Consider the following 12638-nt stretch of genomic DNA (forward strand, 5'->3'; position numbering starts at 1 on the left):
AGCCTTTCATGGTACCTGAAATCCACTGACAGATGCACAGAGCACGTACAACTGAAGGTCCCAAAGCAGAGGTGAGGAACACTGCAAGCACCCTCAGGCCGAGGCCAGCAGCCCGTGCAGTCCCTCCTGACTCCCACATGCGGACTATCCAAAGCCAGGTTCACTTAAGAACAACTTCAGTGAAACAGAACATGTTCCTACTGATAAAGTTACCAACACTGGACTCTCAGAGACATTTTTTAAAAGGATATAACAAAATGTGAAGTATGCATTTTGCATACAATTTATTATGTGAAAGAATAAATTATCCTTCTTTTGTCTTTTATTAGTAGCTTTTCTTTCCTAACACAGTGTTTTCTCTAATGCTGTTTTATATCAAGCTCCTCTTTCCTAACCCAAACCCTAGAACTGCTAATCTATTTTCAATCTCTTGTTTTTTCCAGGCCAAGGAAACAGCTTTTGACTATGTAGTGCATTGAAAATTCAATAGGAAAGTAATCACAAGACAGTACAGTGAACACCAACAGCAGCGCCTTGCTCATACTTTGAAGATCCATGGCTGTTTAAGTACAGAATAAGGAAGTAATGAAGCTACTGACTATTATTATTTTCCCAAAAATACACTAGTAGATATGTAGTAGATAGTAGTATTGATATATGTTAAGAACATAAAACTTTCCTAGGTCATATCTCAAATATCAAACGTGAAGCTTTACTGGTTTCTGTTATATGCTGTTTATGACAGTGAGATTAGGCTAGGTTAATGTTCTGCTCAAAGAATAATGGCCTGAGTTATTAAAAATCCTTTCACCACTTCCCGAGGAAAGATGGGTAGTTCTGTCTAAGTGAGTCAAGAATTGCGCACTGCCAGAGAGGAGCGCCAGCTGTGAGGTTGGCAAAGGGTCGTCCCACAGCCTGCAGTGCTAGGAAAGAAAGAAAAGTCCACAGCAAGATCCCAGGAGAGAATGCTCTTCTTTTCATGTCTCTTACCTGAGAGGCCCAAAAAACTTGACCAAGGAATCCCGGGCATCTACTTCTGCCACATTGGAGAGGGCAAAGTCATAGAGCTCAGGGAAATGCGCGAACGCAGCTCTCTAGGAAAGCAAGGCCGTCAAGAGTTAATGTCCTAGGCCACACAGGGCGAATATGTTCAAATGTATGCTGTTCAGTCTCCAGAGTTTGTGTGCTTTCATTTCCCTTCCTGCTGTCTAGCTTTATCCCACTATGGTCAGAAAACACACACTGTATTAGTTCGCTTTCACATATTTATTGAGGCTTGCTTTTTTTCTTAATATGTGCAATATTTTGGAAAAAGTTCCCTGCGCTGCTGAAACGAATGTGCAAGCTCTAGTGTTTGGGTGGATGCTTTATGGATGTCTGTTAAATCCATCTGATTGGTGACTTCAGTCCCACTTCTTATGTTTATCCCCCATGCGCCCCCTGCCTCATTAGACCAGAGGCGTGTTGTGCAATAGGGAAGGCAGAAATTGTTCTGCTTAATGCCCTCCTTGCCACTGCTGGGGATCGAGCCAGGGCTTTGGCCATAAGGAAATACTCTATCAGAGCTATATCCCAGGTTTCTGTGGCCCCCACAAAGTTGACATGAAAATGGCAGGTATGCATCTTCCTTGGCATGAGTGCCCCCAAAATGGCATTTTATAACCAAAAACTAGCCAAAGAATACTAAAGGAAAGCCCCAAGGGGCAGTTCCTGGAGATTACAGAGGAACTAGCTGAAAATGCAGCTCATTCCTGCTCTGCTGTTGTCTGGATCTCTGGAAAGTTAAGTCCTACCAAGGGTTGCCCAGCCGACCAAGAGTAAACGAAGACAGCCACTGAGAACACAAGGACCCCATGCTCTCTAATAGGCATGAAATATTGCCACTAACTCAGATTTTAGAGAATCAAATACCAGCATATAGATTCACAGGTTTCAGATGGACTATGAAAGTCACTTATTTCGTAAATTCATCAAATTACAAAACATTAAAAAAAATGGGAGGATGAATCAATATGAATGTGATGGTTTGCATATGCTGAGCCCGGGGAGCGGCACTGGTGGGAGGTGTGGCCCTGCTGGAGTAGGTGTGTGGGCTTTAATACCCTGGTCCTAGCTGCCTGGAAGCCAGTCTTCTGCTAGCAGCCTTCAGAGGAAGATGTAGAACTCTCAGCTCCTCCTGCACCATTCCTGCCTGGAAGTTACCATGCTCCTGCCCGAATGATAATGAACTGAACCGCTGAACCTGTAAGCCAGGCCCAATTAAATGTTGTCCTTATATGAGATGCCTCCTTGGTCATGGTATCATCTCTTTACAGCAGTAAATCCCTAACTAACACAATAGTATTTTTATTTGCATATTACAAAACCTAAGTTCCAGGCTGACTCAACAAGGAGCACGAGGAACGGTATACTGCATTTATTTACCTGCAGAGATGTGATTCTGTCATAGTGAATCGTGGTCATCTCGTTCTCTGTCAGGGCATTTCCAGTCTGGTCGTTAATTTCAAAGCCCGTATAGAACTTCAGCATGTCTAATAGCTGGAAAGATTGATTTAAATTAATAAACCATGTGAACATGAGACCAACAAAGTATAAAACACTATTTATTAAAAGTAATAAAAGATCTACGTGTTTCTCTGGGGTTGAAAATTTTAGAATTTAGCATTACACATCCTATACTTGAGAGCATATCCAAACATATTTAAGTTTATGAAAATAAAATATGTATTTTATAAGTAAATTGAGCCTACTCGATAGACATAGTCCACTGCTATAGAGAATATCAACTGTAATCCCAAAACAATTCAGGAATTTGCCACATTAGACTGTCCTGTGCCCTGGTCTGTGACAGACTGTCCTGGCTGGTGCTTCACATCCCTAGGAAGATGGGTCCACCCTGAAAAAGCGAGCCACCGTGCCTTTCCCAACTTTGATCTCCTGTTTAAGCTCCTGCCCTGTCTCTGAGGATGGACTGTGACTTGAAAGTGTAAGCCAAACGGATGCTTTCCTCTGCAAGCTGCTTTCATCAGAGTACACTGTCACAGCAACAGAAAAGCAAACTACAGGAGTGTATCCACTATCCCTCATGACCCTCCATGCCACCCGACCTCGCTTAAGCTTCGACTGCGTATGAAGAGGTCTCACTTTCTGCACATGGACATGGAATATTCTGGCTGTGGTCACTTATTTACTATCTTTAGTCCTAACCTGGGACACATTATAGTCAATTTCTAAGAGTTAATATATATGGCCAATCACTTGGTAGATTTTTTTTTTTTTGAATGAAAACAGAAAAGTGCTTAGTAAGACATGAGCTAGAGTACGTCACACACATAAGACCTGCATCTCCAATTAACTCTCCCTGGAAAACACAATTACACACGTTAGACATTTCCTTTCACTTGACAATACAGGAAATCTGAAATACCAACACATTTCTTTCTTACCCAAGGCAATAAAGTAAAGTACATTTGCCTTCCTACTCTTAAGTTCCACACTATCAACTGCCTGTCACTGCTGTCACAGGCAAGAGTGAGCCATGGCACAGGGGTACAACTCACTGGCAGTCAAGTTCTCACCTGTTATGTCCCACGGGGGTTTTGCACACACAAGTGAAAGATGTGAACACCTGGCACTATACTTGTAAAGTGATACTTTAGCTCAATAATGAAGGAACATATAGTTAACATACAACCTCGGTGATTACTAGGATTAAGTAGGTGCATTCTAGTACAAATTCAGTTTATAAATTCTTGTTTTATTTTAAACTGACCAGGAATCTACAACATACAGGTCCATATTTAAGACTTTTACTTTGGCTACATGGCAAGGCAAAGACCAACTTAAGAGATGACAGCATTAAATGTGTCCGATCCACTAGGCTCACCTGGGAAAACAGATGGCCATCCTCTTCCCTGTGGACAAGACTGGAAAGGTAACAGTGCACCAAGAGGTGGGAGTCATCCAGGATGGTGTTGAACCAGCGCCTTGTGGGGAGCAGAGCCTGAAATGCAAGCACAACACGTCCATGTTTCAGGTATTCCCTGCAGCTAGAGATCAAACTGACTATTTCACACAAAGTGGACACTACCAAACACCCTCCTGCCTGCCCAAAGATGCATGGTATATAAAACAAAGGGTCTCATCCATGCTGTAAAACAAGTAAAACAAGAAACACTCAGGGGCAATGCTTTTCCTTTTTCAAAGGATCACACGAAAGAGTCTTAAAAAACATCTCGTCTAGTGGTTGGTTTTTTTGTTTGTTTGTTTGTTTGTTTGGTTGGTTGGTTTGGTTTTTCAAGGCAGATTTTCTCTGTGTACACCTGGATGTCCTGGAATTCCTTCTGTAGACCAGGCTGGCCTTGAACTCAGAGTCCAGCCTCCCTCTGTCTTTTGAGTAGTGTAATTAAAGGCATGCACCATCACTGCCTGTCTTTGTTTAGTAGTTTTTACACATCCCTGTGAAACTCAAGTACGTGCTGTATATTTAGCGGTAAAAGCAAAGCTCTTTTCCATTTCCTGTCCCTACTTCCCTTATTGTAGTAAGATAGACAGTGAGGAGACAGTTGGATAACTACTTATCTAATCAATGACATCACCTAATAAACAGAGTTACTCAGGTCTGAGACAGTGAGAGGATATAAATTAGTCACTGGTAGAGTAATTTTATGAACAAAATTCTCATGAATGATTGTTAGTCTAATAGTTTTAACACTCACTTCAAACCATGGGACAGATTTTCTTTCAATTTCCTATATTAGGGAAGAGGAGGAAATGGATTACTCTGAACCACATCAATTTTGGATCTGAACTATCCATAAGAATCTCATATCTAATTGTATGAAATCTTTAGACATCGTATTTCTAAAAGGCAATAAGAACCCATGCCAGTAGGACAGTTAGTCCAAAATCTCAAGGAGTCAAACCCTGAGATTTCCTTGTCTATAAGCAGACCAAGGGTCATTTCAAGTAAGTAGTCACGGCTTCATCTGAGACTGCTGAAGAGTATACAAGTCACCACATATTTCTTACCTCTAGATCAATCATAAGTTCGATGAATCTTTCACAGTAATGAACTTTGTCCATAGTGACAGGCTCTAGACATGAGAGAAACATATTAGAATTTTACCAAGCCATTTTGTATGCTATTTCTTAAAATTGAGTTATTTAATAATTTAAACAAAATTATTTGTCTTGTTCTTGGTAGCTGAATAAGAATCTCATTTTTTTTTAAAGGCAGGCCATCATTATTTAGTTCTACTATTATGAGGAGATGAAATATTTAGATGAGTCAGAACTGTGTTTAATTACTCTGATGTTCAAAAAATGATGCCTACATTATTTTTTAGATTTACATCTATTTTGTGTGTATGAGTGTACATGTATATATGTGTGTATGTACACTATGGCCTGTGAGGACAGAAGGCTCCAGATCCTCTAGACCCAGTCATAGAACATGAGCTGCCATATATGTATTAGGAACACAATCTGGGGCTTTGCCAAGAAGAGCTGCAAGTTTAACGAGTCTCTCTCCAGTCTGCATAAATACAGTGTTTTTAAAAGTCAAAAGTAGTTAACTTTTTAATAAAAGACAGCTTTCTATCTAGAGTTTATTTATTTTCCTCAGTATTATGATATACCAAACTCCTAAATATTCTCATGAGTAAACACATGTACATGCCTGCATATGACTGTGCTTATTCATGATACATACAAAGACACACACACACACACACACACACACACACACACACACACACACCTGATGTATACAGCTAACTTTGACATAGTAAATATATACACCACAGAAAGAAATTCTTCACTGTCCATACATGGATTTTTTTTTAATCTTAAAAGGGGATTATATTGGCTTAGATAGAGTGTTTGAACTTTTACATGAAAATGTCAAGGATGTATTATAAAACATAAATTTTTAAAGAATCCTAAGACTGACTTATGGTATTCACAAACACAATGTACTATTTTGTAAAATTCATTTTAAGATAATTACAGCCTTGTGAAATAAAATACTTTCAGGATATAAGTTTTGGTTCTTCTTAATACCAGGAAATGGCCTACCACTTACCCCTAAATTCATGGTGTCAACACTCTTTCAATTGTACACAATTCTTTTTTACCCATTGCTTACCTAAGACTCTAAGCAGTAACTAACCCAATACCACATCTATAAAAACCAGCCCACAAATGCTTCAGAATTCATTTATTTATGTGTAATACACAGGAAAATGGAAGGTCCAATGTTAGAGAAATCGGAAGGCTTCTGTCTACTATATGAAAATGCTAACTGTACTTCTCCTCCCAGACTTTCCCAGCTGCCATACCTGCTACCCAGATGCTGAAACAATAGGACCAATGGAAGAGACATTAAATGTCTCCTCTAGACATTCACTCCCTAAGTGATAAACTGAGGAAGAGAAAGCAAGCAGCTGAGGATGGAGAATTAGAACATGGTTTTCTGACCTTATCCTAGGCCAAAGGGCTGTTAGGAATGAAACCAGGGAGGTCAGCTCATACAGTCTCAGCACTCTGGGTGATATAGCAAGAGAAGCATAAGTTCAGGGCTAGCCTGGGCTAGATAGTGAGTTCTAGGCCACTATGTTCTACACAGCAAGACCTAATCTAAAATAAACAAATAAATAAGTATATAAAATGAATAAATAACTCACTAACTAAATGCATACATACACACAATGGAACCCCAGTGGCTGCGTATCATTGGCATGGGCACAGCTGCATCAAGGACTCCCACACCTCAGATTCATGGGAGTTGCCAAGTCTCCCTGGTGAGGCTCAGAAGCCTGGTAAAGCTTTCCTCAGGTCTGTACTTCCTGGATGTTTACACCCTAGAGACTGCACCCCCCCTCACCACCACCACCCCACAAGAATGCTCCTACTGAGATTAGTTAAACCTGCCTCCTTGATCCAATTATACACCATAACCTCAGCCTCCTTGTTAAACTGTTTATTAAAACACACTGAGCTTCTGGGTACTGTGGCTTCTCCATCAGAAAGGCAAGGCTACCCAATTTTAGTTTTACTTTGGGTCCATGCGTCTGTCTTCTCTTCATTCCCTTGCAACCCAGTCAGGTTAGTCCCTAGAGCCATGCTGGACAAGGTACTAAACGAACAAACAAACAATGAAGTGTATGTTTTTACTACTTAGAGAACATGGAAACTGCCACGGCCACTACGGAAGTCAGTGTGGAGGTTTCTCAAGACTACAAAGAGAACTACCATAACTTAGCCAATCTCAGACAATATCCAAAGGACTGGTAAGGCTCACTGCTGAGACACTTACAAATGGATGTTACAGCTGCACTAATCACAACAGCTAAGAAATGCAACCAACAATACCCATCAACAGATGAACGGATGAAGAAAATGTAATAAATATGCACATCAGGCCTGTATTTGGGAATAAGGAAAAATGCAATCACAACATCTCCAAGAAAATGGATAAAACTAGAAGTTGTTACGTGGACTAAGCCAGATGCAGAAAGACAAGGAAGACAAATACCATGTTTTCTTTCATATGCAGAACCTAAGTTTAAACTTGTATACATACATGCACGCACACATGTATGCGTGAATACATGTGAGCATGAGTCTTATGTGTGTTCTGGACATGAGAATAAAGGTGAACTTGAGAAGGGAAATGATCTTTGGAGGGGTGGGGCCAACTGAATACATAGGACATGAGATCTGAGGGGAAGATTCTTGTGGGGTGGGAGATCGGTCAGCAAGTGAGGGACAGGAGGAATGGGGACGAATGGGGGGGAGGGGAGTGCCAGGAGGGAGATGGATGAGAATAAAGTATAAACGATCGGTCCATGATGAGACCCATTACTTTGTATGCTAACTTAAAAACATGATATATCAGGACATACGGGTAAAGGTGGACTCCACCCATCTTATGTTGTAGATAACTGTCTCAAAAGCGCTCCTGATCCTCCACCCAGCTCATACCACTTGAAAACACTCTTCAGTGTTGTATTATAGAGTAGCAAATGAGACCATAAACACCTAATGCACTATTGTCCCCAGCCTCCTGCAGAGAACTCAGACCTGGTAAGCAAATACAAACATTTACTAACTAAACAAATATTTCCATAACTGTGCTGTGCTTTAATAACCCTTCTAGGCTGAAACAACCCTCGGGCCGGCAATATACAGGAAATGGAAAGGACACATGTCTGTTATTAGAGTTTTAAATCATTCTGGCAGCAGTGCTCAAAGTAGAAGTGAGGGAATCCCAGGAGGGCAGCGACATAATGATATACAAAGAGCGAAGGAAAAGTGGCCAGTTACCAGAAAGTGGGATGGACTTCAACACGGAGATGAACTTCTGGATGAGCTGGGAAAGAAACCTCCTTTCTTGGTAGGCCCTAAGAATCAAACAATAGTCCAATTATTTCTCCAACAGTTATAAAAAGCAAATTTAAACACTGAGATGTTCAAATGTTCTGTGTTGCATATTGAGCATTCAGTGTCTTCCTCATAAATTCACAGGAATAAAGAAACAGCTTCATCACTGGCCTGCTTTGCATGCTAAGGACTTCTTCCAGTTATTATAAGTTTCTACCTAAATTCAGGGGTCAGGGTGGCAGAGGTAATTTAAAAATTTCACCTATACTGTTACTAGCCTTAAAAGTCTAATGTTTAGGGACTGGAGAGATGGCTTATCAGTTAAGAGCACTTGCTGCCCTTCCAGAGGACCGGGGTTCAGTTTCTAGAACCTACATGGTGGTTCATAACCGTCTGTAACTCCAGCTCCAGGAATTGCACTCTTCCAGCAATTGCTTCCATGCAATGCGTGCATGTGGTATACTTAAATACATACAGGCAAATACATACACACTCATAACATTTTAAAAATCTCATGTTTAACCAGGCATAGTGGCACGTGCCTTTAATCTCTGTACTTGGAAAGCAAAAGCAGGAAGAACTCTGTGAGTTCCAGGCCAGCCTGGTCTACAGAGTGAGACTACACTAAAAACAAACAAACAAACAAACCCTGATGTAGTTAAATTAGGTAGCAAATACAGGGAGAGTATTACAATGGCTAGAGACTTAACCATCAGTTTAAAAGTCAAGTTCCCACTGTTCCCTGAATTAGCCATCAATTAATAAAACATCAGGTAACAGATATCTTGCAAATGATCTGTAAGCCCTGCTAGAAACACACAGTACGGTGAGTGATCAGTGTGGGGCTAGAGATGCATCAACAGGGAACGTAGAGCTTGTACAACAAGCTCGAAGACCCGAGCTTGGTCCCTAGCACCCAGGTCAGAGCCTGGCGTGGGGCTGTGCATCTATAATAGCACAGGAGGATCCAGGGCTACACGTTCAGTGAAAGCTACTCAAAAAATAAGGAGCGCAATAGAGAAAGACGCCTGACACAGCCTCTGGCCTCCAAGCACACACTGCAGACCTCTGGAAAAATACTCATGTTAATCCGAGTGAGAGCATCTGCTGATAACTTATGTGGATTCGGCCCTACGTAAAAGGAAGCAATAAATCAGTGTCCTGACCCACAGCCGAATGTGAAAGAAAGCTTTGTCCACGTACTGCTCTCTTGCTTCTGGGTCCATCTTTTCATCATTCTTTTTAATCAAGTTCCAGAATTTCCTTAGCTTTGGTGTCTTTTTTAATTCTAATTCCAATCGTGCCTAAAAGAAAAGTATGATAAACAGCAATTAGTAACACTAACAGATATGATACTTAGATTGAACGTTACCTAGTCTCTTTGTATATAATGACATATAATCTGAAAACAATCAAAGTATGAAAACTATGGAATGACTTGTATTATAAAAACACTATTCCACTTTATATTTTGATGAAAATAAGATGGAAAAAATTACCTTTAATGATCATTATTATGGGCTAATAATAATTTCTAAACTAAGATTTTAAGCCTAAAAATCTGAAAAATAAGCATAAATGCTTAAAGCATTGCTGAAATAAAAAAAAAATTTCAGTCTCCAACAATAAACAATAAAACAGTTGTGAAGTTCTGGCCCTGGAGTTTAGTGATATATGCTCTGCTTAGCATGGCAAATGTCTGGGTTCACTCCCTAGGGCTGGGGTGGGGGGTGGCAGGTGGGAGAGAGAAACTTCTGCCAGAAAGAAATAAGGACGAGGTGTCTGAGCAAGGTGCGTGCCCGTTTCAGTGCTGATAAAAGGAACGCAAGTTCCAGGCCAGTCTAGGCTACCCAAGATCCCATCTCATCAAACACACGAAAGAAACAAAAGGTGCTCACACCAGAACACTGCCTCCTCTCGTACCTATCACTTTCCTATTACTATTGTTTTTCATGTGTCCCACACTGCACATCTGGGCAGGGGCAGAGACAAGAGCAGGAAACAGAATGCTGTGTAAAGCATTTCATTGAAAAGCGGTCATTTTTAGTTGATACAGGAAATGTGCTCATCATTCAATAAAAAGTGAATGAAAATCAGAAGTGGTTGATATTCAGTATACTGCAGTCCTCCACAGCTGTATACACAGCCAGGAAAAGAAAACCAAGGGTTGCATTTGGCCTCATGCAAATACATACATAAGGATAGCAATCATACTTTGCTAAGCTATCTCTTTCCTCTCCAAGTTCAATAATAGCTCATTTCACATTACGGTGTTAAAGTGGAGCAAACATTAGGATGCATACAACAATCCTTAAAACTAAAAGCTCCCTTTATAGAAGTTATTACAAAGTAAACTCCTACAGAGGAAGCAGAGTTCAGCTGACACACTTTTGTGTTCATGATAAAATCACTGGGTCTGAACCTGTCTGTATCATGTATAACAGATACATTCTGAAATGGGCACTTACCGGCTGCAAGCCCATCCACATAGGAAGGGAGATAAGCTGCTGTACTTGACTCCTTATCAAGTCTACTTCCTGTCAAAGCACAAGAAAACAAGCTTATAGTTCATATACATTTCTGTATCTTTACCTGCATTCCTATATACATAGTTTATGTCCTTTTAGAGGCCTGGGAGAAACTGGTGATTTTTTACTACTTAGAAGTTCAACAAGGAACTAAAGATGATGGTTCAACGCTAACAATGGTTAAGAGCACTTGCTGCTTTTAGTGAGGACCAGGGTTTGGTTCCAAGAATGAACCTTGAGAGGACCACAACAGTGTGTAAGTCCAACTCCAGGTCTCTGGCCTCTGTTGGTACCCATATGCGCGCGCGCGCGCGCGCGCGCGCGCGCACACACACACACACACACACACACACACACACACACACACACACACACGGACACAGAGTGTCTTTTAAAAAATTTCACAATTAATTGGCAGTTTTCACTATTTTCAGATATATTTAAAAATTCACTTTTCACAAAATTGTATTTTTAATCTCCAAACTAATACTCCCTGCAGTAATTACAGAAAGCACAAAACATGTGAAATTTTCAGTCACGTGTCTCCCTGAGGCTAAGTTAGCTCTCTGCTGCAGATTCAGCCGCCAGCAAACATCCTTTCTGAGAAGTGCTGGCCTATGTTTATCATATTTTGTTGGTGATTTTACCCTTTTAATATGGATCCCCTGAACAAGGCTGAAGTGCTACCTGAAGTTCATGGGTATAATACATTTAATACTTGTGTCTTCTTTTAGATTTATTATTTGTATATTTTTTGTGTGAGCGTATGCATGTGCATGTGTGTGTGCATGCACATGCACCTGAGAACGCCAGAAGAGGACATAAGATCCTCTGGACCTGGAGTTACAGATAATTATAAGTTGCCCTACATGGATACTGGGAAGGGAACTTGGGTGCTGAGCTCATAGATGACTGTATATTAAGTAAGATGTCTTTAAGCAGAAACAAACACGATAAAGGTTATGAACTGAGGAAGGAGCCATAAGCCTGTACTATCCCAGCACTAATGAGGCTGAGGCAGAAACATAAGTACAAGGCTAGTGTGGGCTACACTGAAGAAGATATTTTTAAAGTTATAGTGACAGTTTGACAAAAATATCATGACCAGACCTAGACATCTATCTCTGGGGTACATTATGGTCATACCCAGCATAAAAAACTAATACTAATACTACTACTACTAATAATAATAATAACAATAACAACTAGGGGTTTGCAGGAATGTCTTCCTTCCAGGAGACAGGGTGTACAAAGCTGTGTGGCAGAATGGTATATCCAGTTCAGAGAAAATTGGAAAAAATAAAAGATACAATATTTCAATAATAAAGTAGGTTTTAAGGTTTTTAAACAAAGCACCAAACTATTAATAATACTAAGTAAATCCTGTCATTATTCAATGTCTGATAAGGAATTACATATTTTTTCCTGTTGAGTTTTCTAACTATTAATTTATAACTATTAGTGAGATAACAGTAGTATCTACTGGGGAACATCATAGACTTTCTTACATGTCTTTATAAGACCCAAGCTATCAGGTAGTAGATAGAAACCCAGTAACCACTCATCTAACAGTATCTGGTCTTCGGGTTAAGAATGGACTCCATATTTCCCTCCATAAGTCTAAGGAAATGATTAATTCAGAAGCATCTGTCTTTAAATAAGTATGTATACACTTTCAGATATGCATAGGGAGGAAGCTGAGGTGAAATATTTGTTACTGAAAAT

The 12638-nt window shown here is 40.2% G+C and overlaps 1 protein-coding gene across 2 annotated transcripts in view; it reads right to left on the bottom strand.

Annotated features, from left to right (window-relative positions):
• Aqr (aquarius intron-binding spliceosomal factor) overlaps positions 1 to 12638 on the bottom strand; it is a 70089-nt gene that overhangs the window by 42655 nt on the left and 14796 nt on the right. For both annotated transcript variants that reach the window (NM_001100987.1, XM_063284276.1), the window contains 7 exon segments: positions 991 to 1094; positions 2425 to 2538; positions 3887 to 4003; positions 5032 to 5096; positions 8329 to 8405; positions 9589 to 9689; positions 10854 to 10922. In NM_001100987.1, coding sequence (NP_001094457.1) covers positions 991 to 1094; positions 2425 to 2538; positions 3887 to 4003; positions 5032 to 5096; positions 8329 to 8405; positions 9589 to 9689; positions 10854 to 10922 — 647 coding nt within the window.

Source organism: Rattus norvegicus, chromosome 3 (genome assembly GCF_036323735.1).
Source record: "Rattus norvegicus strain BN/NHsdMcwi chromosome 3, GRCr8, whole genome shotgun sequence".
NCBI classification, from domain to species: Eukaryota; Metazoa; Chordata; class Mammalia; order Rodentia; family Muridae; genus Rattus; species Rattus norvegicus.